General features: G+C 39.2%; 1 protein-coding gene across 2 annotated transcripts in view; it reads left to right on the plus strand.

The window, feature by feature from the left end:
• The window catches only part of TMEM38B (transmembrane protein 38B), an 84,559-nt gene that overhangs the window by 3,846 nt on the left and 65,120 nt on the right, over positions 1 to 15,593 (plus strand). The window contains exons 2-3 of one of the 2 annotated variants that reach the window (XM_037983249.2): positions 11,265 to 11,381; positions 13,238 to 13,394. In XM_037983249.2, coding sequence (XP_037839177.2) covers positions 13,288 to 13,394 — 107 coding nt within the window. In that variant the 5' untranslated portion in view covers positions 11,265 to 11,381; positions 13,238 to 13,287. The remainder of the gene's footprint in view (positions 1 to 11,264; positions 11,382 to 13,237; positions 13,395 to 15,593) is intronic. The other variant, XM_007968515.3, reaches the window with a different exon arrangement.

Here is a 15,593-nt window from a genome sequence, read left to right on the forward strand (position 1 = left end):
TTTACACCATCTGGTGAAGGTGACATAGTTTATCAAGTGCTATTTTTTTTTTTCAAAATCTATTGAGATCATATTGTGTTTCCCATTTAAAAATGTAACGTAGTGAATTACATTATTACATTTTTTAAAAATGATGAATCATCCTTATATTCTTGGACTAAACTACTTGATACATTATTTTAATTCATTAGGGATTTTGATTTGGCAGTACTTCATGTAAAATTTTTGCTTTTATGTTTATAATAGAAATGAGCCTATTAGGTTATTTTATTGTGTGACCCTCAGTTTGGGCCCAAGGTTATGCTGTTTTTGTAAAATAGAATGGGAAGCTTTCCATTTTTTAAACTTGGGATGGTTTATTTAATAGGTATTGCTTGTTCTTTGATATTTGGTAGACTTCAACTATGTAGTTTTATGTTTCTTGGTATATTTTAATGGGTAAATCTTATTTTTCTTCCAATCCAGACTTAAGTCGTTTTGGTAATTTATATCTCTCTCAGGAATCATCTGTTTCTTTTAGACTTCCAAATCTATTGGAGTAAATGTTTACATTATATTGTAGAAAATTTCTCTGGATTCTCCAGTAGCTAATTCTTAAATGTTATCTATTTCACTTGAATCTTCTGGATCTTAATCACTTTATGTCCTATAGTAATTTTTTTACACCCCATATATGTCTTTTTTTCTTCTAACTCATTTTGAATAAGATACATTTGTTCAGGCTCTGTCAGTAGATGGAGTGAGTAGCTTGTATTACTCTCTATTTATGTGGTCAGAATTCCTTTTTCATATTCAGAACTGAAGCTAATATGTGTGTACTCCTCCTATTCCAACACCATTTCTTTTAGATTTTTATGTAGAATATGTATACGTTACTTAATTGGCAACTTTTTCCTGTCCCCCCCCCTCAGTGATTGATTCTCTAGAACTCACACCTACAGTAAACTATAATTCATATATATACTGCTACTGGAGTTCTTCATATCTTTACCCTCTCAGACGTGTTACTCCTTGAGACTTTGTTTTGGTATGTACTCTACCACTGCCAGTACCTCACTCCCTACTTTCCCACCATTTATATCGGATCATTTGTACTGTCTGCCTAGATCTTAAAAAATGCCACCGGAGGCAAAATGAGAAAGGGCATTAACTCTTTTCTGCCTAAGGTGTGAAGGACTGCATCCCATTTTTGTTTGGTTCAGGTTTTAGGCTTTAAAATCCCAGGAAAGATAATACTCCTCCACCCTTCTCTGTAACTTTTGCTTCATAAGCAAAGACATAAAAGACATCAGGTAATGTAACAAGTGGGATTAATTTTTTTCTTTGTTTACCTCCATTTGTCTTGTGAACAAACATGTGAATCCTCCTGAACCCTGGCGTGTGATTGGCTATAGTTTTCAGTCTGGGCTAATAGTGTAAGTTTTTTTGTTTGTTTGTTTTTTCTTTTTTATTATACTTTAAGTTCTAGGGAACATGTGCACAACATGCAGGTTTGTTACATATGTATACATGTACCATGTTGGTGTGCTGCACCCATTAACTTGTCATTTACATTAGGTATATCTCCTAATGCTATTGCTCCCCTCTCCCCCCACCCCACAACAGGCCCTGGTGTGAGATGTTCCCCTTCCTGTGTCCAAGTGTTCTCATTGTTCAATTCCCACCTATGAGTGAGAACATGCGGTGTTTGGTTTTCTGTTCTTGTGATAGTTTGCTCAGAATGATGGTTTCCAGCTGCATCCATGTCCCTACAAAGGACATGAAATCATCCTTTTTTTATGGCTGAATAGTATTCCATGGTGTATATGTGCCACATTTTCTTAATCCAATCTGTCACTGATGGACATTTGGGTTGATTTCAAGTCTTTGCTATTGTGAATAGTGCCGCAATAAACATACATGTGCATGTGTCTTTATAGTAGCATGATTTATAATCCTTTGGGTATAACCCAGTAGTGGGACGGCTGGGTCAAATGGTATTTCTAGTTCTAGATCCTTGATGAATCGTCACACTGTCTTCCACAATGGTTGAACTAGTTTACCCTCCCACCAACAGTGTAAAAGTGTTCCTATTTCTCCACATCCTCTCCAGCACCTGTTGTTTCCTGACTTTTTAATGATTGCCATTCTAACTGGTGTGAGATGGTATCTCATTGTGGTTTTGATTTGCATTTCTCTGATGGCTAGTGATGATGAGCATTTTTTCATGTGTCTGTTGGCTGCATAAAGGTCTTCTTTTGAGAAGTGTCTGTTCATATCCTTTCCCCACTTTTTGATGGATTTTTTTTTTTCTTGTAAATTTGTTTGAGTTCTTTGTAGGTTCTGGATATTAGCCCTTTGTCAGATGAGTAGATTGCAAAAATTTTCTCCCATTCTGTAGGTTGTCTGTTCACTCTGATGGTAGTTTCTTTTGCTGTGCAGAAGCTCTTTAGTTTAATTAGATCCCATTTGTCAATTTTGGCTTTTGTTGCTGTTGCTTTTGGTGTTTCAGACGTGAAGTCCTTGCCCATGCCTATATCCTGAATGGTATTGCCTTGGTTTTCTTCTAGGGTTTGTATGGTTTTAGGTCTAACATTTATGTCTCTAATCCATCTTGAATTAATTTTTGTATAAGGTGTAAGGAAGGGATCCAGTTTCAGCTTTCTACATATAGCTAGCTAGTTTTCCCAGCACCATTTATTAAATAGAGAATCCTTTCCCCATTTCTTGTTTTTGTCAGGTTTGTCAAAGATCAGATGGTTTAGATGTGTGGTATTATTTCTGAGAGCTCTGTTGTGTTCCATTGGTCTATATCTCTGCTTTGGTACCAGTACCGTGCTGTTTTGGTTACTGTAGCCTTGTAGTATAGTTTGAAGTCAGGCAGTGTGATGCCTCCAGCGTTGTTCTTTTGACTTGGGACTGTCTGGGCAATGTGGGCTCTTTTTTGGTTCCATATGAACTTTAAAGCAGTTTTTTCCAATTCTGTGAAGAAAGTCATTGGTAGCTTAATGGGGATGGCATTGAATTTATAAATTACCTTGGGCAGTATGGCCATTTTCACGATATTGATTCTTCCTATCCATGAGCATGGAATGTTCTTCCATTTGTTTGTGTCCTCTTTTATTTCGTTGAGCAGTGGTTTGTAGTTCTTCTTGAAGAGGTCCTTTACATCCCTTGTAAGTTGGATTCCTAGGTATTATATTCTCTTTGAAGCAATTGTGAATGGGAGTTCATTCATGATTTGGCTCTCTGTCTGTCTGTTATTGGTGTATAAGAATGCTAGTGACTTTTGCACATTGATTTTGTTTCCTGAGACTTTGCTGAAGTTGCTTATCAGCTTAAGGAGATTTTGGGCTGAGATGATGGGGTTTTCTAAATATACCCTCATGTCATTTGCAAACAGGGACAATTTGACTTCCTCTTTTCCTAACTGAATACCCTTTATTTCTTTCTCTTGCCTGATTTCCCTGGCCAGAACTTCCAACACTATGTTGAATAAGAGTGGTGAGAGGGCATCCCTGTCTTGTGCCAGTTTTCAAGGGGAATGCTTCCAGTTTTTGCCCATTCAGTATGATATTGTCTGTGGGTTTGTCATAAATAGCTCTTATTATTTTGAGATATGTTCCATCAATACCGAATTTATTGAGAGTTTTTAGCATGAAGGGCTGTTGAATTTTGTCAGAGGCCTTCTCTGCATCTATTGAGATAATCATGTAGTTTTTGTCTTTGGTTCTGTTTATATGATGGATTACGTTTATTGATTTGCGTATGTTGAACCAGCCTTGCATCCCAGGAATGAAGCCCACTTGATTATGGTGGATAAGCTTTTTGATGTGCTGCTGGAATCGGGTTGCCAGTATTTTATTGAGGATTTTTGCATCGATGTTCGTCAGGGATATTGGTCTAAAATTCTCTTTTTTTGTTGTGTCCCTGCCAGGCTTTGGTATCAGGATGATGTTGGTATCATAAAATGAGTTAGGGAGGATTTTCTCTTTTTCTATTGATTGGAATAATTTCAGAAGGAATGGTACCAGCTCCTCCTTGTACCTCTGGTAGAATTCAGCTGTGAATCAGTCTGGTCCTGGACTTTTTTTTGGTTGGTAGGCTGTTAATTACTGCCTCAATTTCAGAGTCTGTTATTGGTCTGTTCAGGGATTCAGCTTCTTCCTGGTTTAGTCTTGGGAGAGTGTATGTGTCCAGGAATTTATCCATTTCTTCTAGGTTTTCTAGTTTATTGGCATAGAGGTGTTTATAGTATTCTCTGATGGTAGTTTGTATTGCTTTGGGGTCGGTGGTGATATCCCCTTTATCATTTTTTTGTTGAATCTATTTGATTCTTCTCTCTTTTCTTCTTTATTAGTCTTGCTAGTGGTCTATCAATTTTGTTGATCTTTTCAAAAAATCCAGCTCCTGGATTCATTGATTTTTTTTGAAGGGTTTTTTGTGTCTCTGTCTTCTTCAGTTCTGCTCTGATCTTAGTTATTTCTTGCCTTCTGCTAGCTTTTGAATGTGTTTGCTCTTGCTTCTCCAGTTCTTTTAATTGTGATGTTAGGGTGTCAATTTTAGATCTTTCCTGCTTTCTCTTGTGGGCATGTAGTGCTATAAATTTCCCGCTACACACTGCTTTAATTGTGTCCCACAAATTCTGGTATGTTGTATCTTTGTTCTCATTGGTTTCAGAGAACATCTTTATTTCTGCCTTCATTTTGTTACGTGCCCAGTAGTCATTCAGGAGCAGGTTGTTCAGATTCCATGTAGTTGAGCGGTTTTGATTGAGTTTCTTAATCCTGAGTTCTAGTTTGATTGCACTGTGGTCTGAGAGACAGTTTGTTCTAATTTCTGTTCTTTGACATTTGCTGAGGTGTGCTTTACTTCCAACTATGTGGTCAATTTTGGAATAAGTGTGATGTGGTGCTGAGAAGAATGTATATTCTGTTGATTTGGGGTGGAGAGTTCTGTAGATGTCTATTAGGTCTGTTTGGTGCAGAGTTGAGTTCAATCCCTGGATATCCTTGTTAACTTTCTGTCTCATTGATCTGTCTAATGTTGACAGTGGGGTGTTAAAGTCTCCCAGTATTATTGTGTGGGAGTCTAAGTCTCTTTGTAAGTCTCTAAGGATTTGCTTTATGAATCTGGGTGCTCCTGTATTGGGTGCATATATATTTAGGATAGTTAGCTCTTCTTGTTGAATTGATCCCTTTACCATTATGTAATGGCCTTGTTTGTCTCTTTTGATTTTTGTTGGTTTAAAGTCTGTTTTGTCAGAGACTAGCATTGCCACCCCTGCTTTATTTTGCTCTTCATTTGCTTGGTAAATCCTCTTCCATCCCTTTATTTTGAGCCTATGTGTGTCTGCACGTGAGATGGGTTTCCTGGATACAGCAAATTGATGGGTCTTGACTCTTTTTCCAATTTGCCAACCTGTGTCTTTTAATTGGAGCATTTAGCCCATTTACATTTAAGGTTAATATTGTTATGTGTAAATTTGATCCTGTCATCATGATGTTAGCTGGTTATTTTGCTCGTTAATTGATGCAGTTTCTTCCTAGCGTCGATGGTCTTTACATTTTGGCATGTTTTTGCAGTGGCTGGTACCGGTTGTTCCTTTCCATGTTTAGTGCTTCCTTCAGGAGCTCTTGTAGGGCAGGCCAGGTGGTGACAAAATCTCTAAGCATTTGCTTCTCTGCAAAGGATTTGATTTCTCCTTCACTCACGAAACTTAGTTTGGCTGGATATGAAATTCTGGGTTGAAAATTCTTTTCTTTAAGAATGTTGAATATTGGCCCGTACTCTCTTTTGGCTTGTAGGGTTTCTGCTGAGAGATCTGCTGTTAGTCTGATGGGCTTCCCTTTGTGGGTAACCCGACCTTTCTCTCTGGCTGCCCTTAACATTTTTTGCTTCATTTCAACTTTGGTGAATCTGACAATTATGTGTCTTGGAGTTGCTCTTCTCGAGGCGTATCTTTGTGCCGTTCGCTGTATTTCCTGAATTTGAATGTTGGCCTGCCTTGCTAGTTTGGGAAAATTCTCCTGGATGATATCCTGCAGAGTGTTTTCCAACTTGGTTCCATTCTCCCCGCCACTTTCAGGTACACCAATCAGGCGTAGATTTGGTCTTTTCACATAGTCCCATATTTCTTGGAGGCTTTGTTCATTTATTTTTACTCTTTTTTCTCTAAACTTCTCTTCTCATTTCATTTCATTCATTTGATCTTCAGTCACTGATCCCCTTTCTTCCAGTTGATCGATTGGGTTACTGAAGCTTGTGCATTTGTCACGTAATTCTCATGTCATGGTTTTCATCTCTATCAGTTTGTTTATGGACTTCTCTGCATTGGTTATTCTAGTTAGCCATTCGTCAAATCTTTTTTCAAGGTTTGTAGTTTCTTTGTGCTGGGTTCATAATTCCTCCTTTAGCTCGGAGAAGTTTGATTGTTTGAAGTCGTCTTCTCTCAACTCGTCAAGGTCATTCTCTGTCCAGCTTTGTTCCACTGCTGGCAAGGAGCTGTGTTCCTTTGGAGGGGGAGACGTGCTGTGATTTTTAGAATTTCCAGCTTTTCTGTGCTGCTTTTTCCCCATCTTTGTGGTTTTATGTACCTTTGGTCTTTGATGATTGTGATATACAGATGGGGTTTTGGTGTGGATGTCCTTTCTGTTTGTTATTTTTCCTTCTAACAGTCAGGACCCTCAGCTGCAGGTCTGTTGGAGTTTGCTCCAGGTCCACTCCAGACCCTGTTTGCCTGGGTATCAGCAACGGAGGCTGCAGAAGAGTGAATATTGCTGAACAGCAAATGTTGCTGTCTGATTGGTCCTCTGGAAGCTTTGTCTCAGAGGTGTACCCGGCCATGTGAGGTGTGAGGTGTGAGTCTGCCACTAGTGGGGGATGTCTCCCAGTTAGGCTACTCAGCGGTCGGGACCCACTTGAGTCCTGAGACTCAACAATCTGTCCGTTCTCAGATCTCAAACTCCGTGCTGGGAAAACCACTACTCTTTTCAAAGGTGTCAGACAGGGACATTTACAATTGCAGAGGTTTCTGTTGCCTTTTGTTTGGCAATGCCCTGTCCCCAGAGGTGGAGTCTACAGAGGCAGGCCAGCCTCCTTGAGCTTTGGTGGGCCCCACCCAGTTCCAGCTTCCTGGAGGCTTTGTTTACCTACTTAAGCCTCACTAATGGCGGGCGCCCCTCCCCCAGCCTCGCTGCCACCTTGCAGTTAGATCTCAGACTGCTGTGCTAGCAATGAGGTAGGCTCCGTGGGCGCCGGACCCTCCGAGCCAGGTGTAGGATATAATCTCCTGGTGTGCCCTTTGCTAAGACCCTTGGTAGAGCGTAGTATTAGGGTGGGAGCGACCCGATTTTCCAGGTGTTGTGTGTCACGGTTTCCCTTGGCTAGGGAAGGGAATTCCCTTCCCCCTTGTGCTTCCCGGGTGAGGCGATGCCTCCCCCTGCTTGGGCTCTCACTTGTTGGGTTACGCCCACTGTCCTGCCTCCACAGTCCAACACACCCCAGTGAGATGAACCTGGTACCTCAGTTGGAAATGCAGAAATCACCCGTCTTCTGTGTCACTCACACTGGGAGCTGGAGGCTGGAGCTGTTCCTATTCGGCCATCTTGGTGCTGTTTTTTCTTTTCTCTGTCTCCTGGGCATTTTATTAGGAAGTTGGAATATGCTGTTTTGGTGGTTGCTAGTAAGAAACCATTTTAATGGGAAGTTTACATCATTAATTTTAATCTATCTTATCTTACATTTTAAATGTCTCTTAAGTCTTCATTAAAATAAATACATTTTCAATCCAACATTCACATCAAACCACCATTTTGTATAAGACTTCCTGACTACAGTAATTTCTGTTACACACAAAATATATTGTTTTACTCTAAATTCTGATGTGACTATTCTGCTAGCCTCTCTCAAATCATGCATAATTAATTTTAGCAAATATTCATTGAAACTCTGTATTGGGCATTATATTAGATGTTGAGGATACCACAATGAAAGATGCTGTTATAGCCCTAAAGAGACTTATTGGTGCTTTTTCTTTATTTTTGATAGTGTCACATAAGGTTGCACTACCTTTTCTTTTTCTTTTTTTTTTTTTAGACGGAGTCTCGCTCTGTCGCCCAGGCTGGAATGCAGTGGCGCGATCTCGGCTCACTGCAAGCTCCGCCTCCCGGGTTCATGCCATTCTCCTGCCTCAGCCTCCTGAGTAGCTGGGACTATAGGCGCCCGCCACCGCGCCCGGCTAATTTTTTGTATTTTAGTAGAGACGGGGTTTCACCGCGGTCTGGATCTCCTGACCTTGTGATCCACCCGCCTCGGCCTCCCAAAGTGCTGGGATTACAGGCGTGAGCCACCGCGCCTTCTACACAGTAATAGTAGGCATGATTGCTTTTAGATACTGGGAGAACATTTCAGTATATTCTATTCCTCATGCATTCCTGTAAGGTAGGTATTATTTAACTCATTTTATAGAAGAGGAATAGTTTAAAGGGATAAAATAACCTTAAGTCATATAGTTAGCTAGTTCTTGACTCCAGATCTGGTTAATTCTAAAATTTCTTACTATTCTGTGCCTTACCTTTGCATACCCATTTAATATTCTTGGTTTCGATAATTAGCAATTTCTCAATAAGGTATCATTTGACATGGTTATTTTCTCCAATGATTTCTGTCATTTCTATGAATTAAATCCTGGAATAAAGTTTGTCATTGTTCCTTTCCTCTAATTTGTGGGAGATGCAAGTTTATAGGTCTAGAATTTATCAGTTCTGGGCATCCTGGAAGGGTGGCAGCAGTGGTGGCAGCCCAGTTTTGCAATGTCTTTATGAATCTCCATGTAAAAACAAGGAAAAGTGCAAAAGTTATCAATGTCCAGCTCAGTGGATTTTCAAACACACCCATAATCAATATGCAGATAAATAGAGAACATTTATGACCCTCCCCAAAACTTTGCCCCTTTGTTACGTGATTTGAAGCGCCAAAGGCCATGTGCAGGGGTTCATGCCTGTAATCCCAGCACTTTGGGAGGCTGTGGCAGGTGGATCTCTTGAGTCCAGGAGTTCGAGACCAGCCTGGCCAACATGGTGAAACCCTGCCTCTACTAAAAATACAAAAATTGACAGGGCGTGGTGGCACACGCCTGTAATCCCAGCTACTCAGGAGGCTGAGGCACAAGAATTGCTTGAACTTGGAGGTGGAGGTTTGTAGTGAGCCGAGATCATGCCACTGCACTCCAGCCTGGGTGACAGAACTAGACCCTATCTTAAAAAAAAAAAAAAGAAAAAAGAAAGCCAGGTTTGACTCCAGTATGTTTCAGAAATGACAGTTCATAATTTACTTCTGTGAGTTTAAAGAATTTTGCTTAAATTTATTTAATATTTTTTAAGTGAAAGAAAAGTTAGAATATTTGGGTGACCTGTCAAAAAATATTAATCAGGGAGTATGTTGTAGTAGAAAGAGCTCATAAAGTCAGGAGACCTGCATCTAGTTTAGAGTGTATCAGTAATGGGCTAGGTAGCTTGGGATAAGAACTTAAACTCAGTATTTTATTTGTGTAATAAATGAGCTGTCTAGAACACCACCTGAGCAGTGTTTCCTCCACAGGGGTCTCAGTTTGGGCTCTAAAGAGTTCCTCTACCAACTTTCTAAATTTTAATAATTTCAGTCTATTTTTTGCTCCCCCAGAGTAGTAACTCCTTTCTGGAACTGAACTCTGTGATAACATAGTATTTACTTTTTGCCTTTTCAATAACTTAGTGAACAATTTTATGCCTACTGAGTTCTATTTAAATAATAGTGTTTTCTATCTCCGGACTGAACAGAAACCTAGGAGCAGGGTTTGAACTTCCTACTTTCTGGTTTGCATATATCTTATTAAGATAACTAAAGTACTTGCTACTTGCCACTCATCAGACCCAGCCAGTATAATGTCATCAGTGCAGATCAGTGTGATGTGTGATCTCTCAATGTGGTCAAAATCTCTGGACTGTTTTAGAGAGCAAGAGTGTTAACATAGACCTGAAGCAGGACTGTAATGGTTAAACAAAGCACAAAGTGCTTCTGGGATTTTTTGCAAATTAATAGGAAGAAAAAAGCATTTGCTTCCAAGTTGTAAGAATTGTGTTGATTTGACCCCATAAAAATACTACATCTTGAATACTAGCTGCAATTACAGTCATGACCTTTCTGTGTTTATAATTCCTAGCTATTCTCCAAGATCCATCTGTCTTATATTTAGATCAAACAGTTAAGTTAGTGGAATGTGATAGCCACCTTTTCATCTTTGGTTTTGGTGCCAATTTCTGTGGTATTGTTTTTGGTTACTTTGTTGGTGAGGAGAGGAATCTCTAGAGGCTTCTATGTGATCCATTCTACCATATTAATCCTTATGCCATAAATCAAAGAATCTATATGGGCATTGAGTCAGTTGCCAAGTGTGTCTGTTCTAATTACTCATTAAGGAACTGGGGAATAACTACAAGGTGAGTATGTGGATCTACCTGGTCCACTATGATTCAAACTTGATCTAAGGCTGGGCGCAGTGGCTCACACTATAATCCCAGCACTTTGGGAGCTGAGGCAGGAGGATCACTTGAGGCCAGGAGTTTGAGACCAGCCTGGCCAACATAGTGAGACCCTGTTCCTGAAAAAATTTAAAAAATTTAAAAACCAAAAACATCCCCCCAGCTTGATCTAAAACTCCTTGAATTGTGTCATAGATAATCTGTAAGCCTCTGTTGCCTACGTTATTATTTTTAAATAATTTTGATGAAAAAGCATACTTGAGGCATATGGGTTGTTCATTTTTCTCTCTTTTTAAAAAGAAGATTATAAAGGGGAAAGACTAAATCAAAAGTAAACTAATATGCAATTTAAAAATACTTAATATGTAGAGTTGAAGCTTTGAGAAGGCTAGAACATTCCCATGCTTCTTTCTAGAAGTTATGTCAGCCACTAGCAAGTTGAATGTCAACTGTTTTGAAAATAACTACAGTGCAACTAGTTCTTAAAAACAGGGACACACTCTAGAACTAAAATAGACTGAGTACAACAAAATAAAGAAGTCATGTATGTAGTGCATTAACAAAATATATTTCTAAGTTTTGTTATAACTGTAAGTTCATAAAACTGTTTTAAGCATAGTCTAATGATTCATTTTGCCAGAATTTGGGATTATTTTGTAGATGTGATTTTAAGTGCATTTATGGAAGTAGAGCGTGACTTTATTTTTCTTTGTAGCTTTCATTTCATGATGAAGGTATTTATTTATTTATTTATTTTCGATACAGGGTCTCACTCTGGTGTCCAGGCTGAGTGCATTGGCACTGTCATGGCTCACTGCAGCCTGGAACTCCTGGGCTCAAGTGATTCTTCCACTTTAGCCTCCTGAGTAGCTGGGACTACAGGTGTGTACTATCAAGCCTGGCTAATTTTTTATATTTTGTAGAGATGGGGGGTCTTGCTATGTTGCTCAAGCTAGTCTTGACCTCCTGGACTCAAGCAATCCTGCCAGCTCGGCCTCCCAAACCAAAGTGTTGCGATTACAGGTGTGAGCCACCATGCCTGGCTGAAAGTATTTTGATATTAAAGTTCATATGTAATTATTTGCATTTTAAACATCTTATATTTGGAATTAGATTTAGGTCTCAATGTGACAGATGTTGCTAAGAATTTTGGGGAAAATCATTCTATTGATAGCATATTTCAAACATCTTAATGTAGGACAGAGAAATTTTTTTTTTCTCTTCTAAATGCCAGTACATTAAAAATAAAATAATTTGAGTTGGAAGCCAGGTGTGGTGGCTCAGGCCTGTAATCCCAGCACTTTGGGAGGCTGAGGCGGGTGAATCACTTGAGGCCCAGGAGTTCCAGACCAGCCTGGCCAACATGGCAGAACCCTGTCTCTACTAAAAATACAGAAATTAGCCTGACATGGTGGCACCTGCCTGTAATCCAAGCGGCTCGGGAGACTGAGGCACGAGACTCGCTTGAATTCAGGATGCTGAGGTTACAGTGAGCCGAGATCACTCCACTGCATCCAGCCTGGGCGACAGAGTGAGACCCTGTCTCAAAAATAAATAAATAAGTAATTGAGTAAATAAATAAATACAATTTGAGTTAGAGACATTGTTCATATCTAGAATGCTTTATTGGCCTTTTTTTGGGTGTTTTTGACATTTAAAAAATATAAGCCAGTTGTTGTTGTTTATTTTTTGTTTTTGTTTTCTCAGGAGCCCTCAGTTTGGGTTTGTCTGATTCAATTAGTTCAGGTTGTATATTTTTGTTAGAAATACCATAGAAGTGGCCGGGCTCAGTGGCTCATGCTTATAATTCCAGCACTTTGGGAGGCCGAGGTGGGTGGATCACGAGGTCAGGAGTTCGAGACCAGCCTGGCCAACATAGTGAAACCCCGTCTCTACCAAAAATACAAAAATTAGCTGGGCATGGTGGCAGGCACCTGTAGTCCCAGCTACTCGGGAGGCTGAGGCAGGAGAATTGCTTGAACTCAGGAGGTGGAGGTTGTGGTGAGCCAAGATCGCACCACTGCACTCCAGCCTGGGAACAGAGCGAGACTCCGTCTTAAAAAAAAAAAAAAAAAAAAAAAAGAGATACCACAGAAGTGATGATGTGTTCTCAGTGCATCATATCAGCAGTCATTTGATGTTATTTACAGTGGTGTCTGCAAGGTTTCCCCCACTCAGAAGTTACTATTTCCCTCTACAATTAATAAGTAATTAGTTAAGACTCATGTTGAGGTAGTATAAATATATATTCCTAAGAAACCTTTTACCTTTAGGTTTATTTTGTTACTCTGTTTCTCACCTGTCATGTTGAAAGCTTAGTTTGTTTATTTCAGCTTCTTTATTTTCTAATATACTTAAGATTATAAATTTTTCTTATTTAATCACTTTGACATACTGTCTGGGAGTACTTACTGTAGGGTTTGGGATGAAAGGAGACAGTAAGTGAGAATATTGTTTATAATAATCCATTACTAGGAAACTGGCAATGACAGCCCAAACAGAACAGCATATTTTAAAGGTGCCAAAGTGCCAAAAATCACCCATTAACAAAATGTTTCCAGTCTTGCTTTAAAGAATAAAAGATATGGTTTTTAATGATTGTGATTGGTACAACTATGAATAATAGTTGTTGAAAATTATGAATTTAAGAAGTTTATTGGTTTAGTGCAACTTGTAGTTTGGGGCTTGTTTAATAAATATATAATGATTGCAGACCATATTTTACTTTACCATTTCAGGAGCAGCTGCACTGGCATGGAAGAATCCTATTTCAAGCTGGTTTACTGCTATGCTCCACTGCTTTGGTGGAGGAATTTTATCCTGTCTACTGCTTGCAGAGCCTCCATTGAAGTTTCTCGCAAACAACACTAACATATTACTGGCATCTTCAATCTGGTAAGCTGCCATTATGGTGACCTATGTGACATTTAAACAATTGTGTTGTAAATTGTTAGTAAAATGAGTTTTTTTTCTTTGAACAATATTTTATGTGCTTGAGAAGTTAATGCATCTGCAAGGGAGGAACCCAAATAATGCCAAAGGTTTGTTTTGTTTTGTTTTGTTTTGTTTTGAGATGGAGTCTTGCTCTGTTGCCCAGGCTGAAGTGCAGTGGCATGATCTCAGCTCACTACAGCCTCTACCTCCTGGGTTCAAGTGATTCTTCCACCTCAACCTTTGGAGTAGCTGGGATTACAGGTACCCGCCCCCATGCCCAGCTAATTTTTGTATTTTTGTAGAGACGGGGTTTCACCATGTTGGCCAGGCTGGTCTTGAACTCCTGACCTCAGGTGATCTGCCTGCCTCGGCCTCCCAAAGTGCTGGGATTACAGGCGTGAGCCACCGTGCCCAGCCATGCCAAAGGCTTTAAGTGCAAAGTATGTCTCTCTCTTTTTCGTCTCCCCTTATCTTCTCCCAGAAGCAATTATTGTCTGCCATTGTCTTATGTACTTTTTTTTTTTTTTTTTGAGCATAGTCTTGCTATGTGCAAGACTGCAAGTGCAGTGGCGCGCTCTTGGCTTGTTGAGGGATGCAGAGGATTAGAGAGACCAGAATGGGTGAATACAGGAGGATATTTATTTTGAGGTACGCACCGGCTCAGTGGATTTACTTCCAAAAAGCTAGGCCTTGAACAAAGACAGAGCGAGGTTTTTATAAGTGGGCTTATAAGAGCAAAACAAAAGTAGTTAATCATATAGTGTATAACTTGTGGCCTTACATAGCTGGTGGCCTTGTAGCTGTGTCAAAAGAAAAACAAGAACTGGCTAAATACAGATATTTGTAAAACATAGTTATGCTTAAGAGGCAAGGGAAAGGAGTAACAGTAAAGGAATTTGTCTTTCTCTTTTTTTTTTTTTCTTAACCTTGCTCTGGAGGGGTTAGGGGTGTCTGGAACCCATTCCTTTGGCCTTGGCTTTTTGGACAGTGTTATCTTATAACTGTCCTTGATGTGAGCTGCTAAGCAGAGGAAAACTTGTTTTTTTTTGTTTGTTTTGTTTTTAACCCTTATTACAGGCTCACTGCAACCTCCACCTCCTGGATTCAAGTGATTCTCCTGTCTCAGCCTCCCGAGTGACTGAGATTACAGGCTTGCACCACCACGTCTGGCTAATTTTTGTATTTTTAGTAGAGATGGGGTTTCACCATGTTGGCCAGGCTATTCTCAACTCCTGACCTCAAGTGATCTGCCCGTCTCAGCCTCCCAAAGTGCTGAGATTACAGGCATGAGCCACCATGCCCAGCCTCTAATGTGTCTTTAATAGAAGCATTTCCAATATGAAAGGGCATTAAGTATTTGGCCCTAGAGTTTATCTTGTGAACCTAACTGATACACGCAGATATCCAACATGATAAAATCATGTATGTGACCAACTGAAACTAACCAAAAAGTCCAAACAATTATGGCTCATATTATTCTTCTTATACTCTGTTGATTTTATGAGATCTTTAAATTTTATAATTTTGAAGTGAAGAAAAAAATGTTACCCGGAATTGCTTTGAATTCTTGCAAATCCAAATTTGTTATCCTTAAGAGGATTGATCCATCAAGTTTAAAAAAATCTATAATACAAATTATAGTGCTTTTTTATGTATAAAGCAGAAACTGTGTTTTCTATTAAAACCATATCATTAAATATATAACGGGAACACTTACAGTTCATTTTTATTGTGATAATTTTAAAATGAATATGGGATATTACAAATAATAACTATGGGAAAAAGTAATCCTGGGAACCTATGGCAGTGTTGAGTTGTTACCATATGTCAGTTAAGTTCTTTATATTCATTGTCATATTTAATCACAGGAGTACCGTAAGGTAGCTATTATTATTTCCATTTGACAAATGATAAAATTGAAGCATAGGGAATGCTGCTATAATTTTCTTGTCTAGTAAGTGGTTGAGCTAGAATCAAAACACGAAGTTTTTAACTTTAGAGTCTTCCCACTTTATAGCCACTATCTCTCACAGATTTGTTTAACCGTCTCTTAAAGTGTAGTCTTCCAGTTGCTATGTGTTTTAAAAAACTTTCCCAATGACTTTTATTTCTATAACAATATTTTTCAAAGTTATTAGCATTTTGGAAGAATTTTTTGAT

The sequence above is a fragment of the Chlorocebus sabaeus genome, chromosome 12 (assembly GCF_047675955.1).
Source record: "Chlorocebus sabaeus isolate Y175 chromosome 12, mChlSab1.0.hap1, whole genome shotgun sequence".
Classification (NCBI taxonomy): Eukaryota; Metazoa; Chordata; class Mammalia; order Primates; family Cercopithecidae; genus Chlorocebus; species Chlorocebus sabaeus.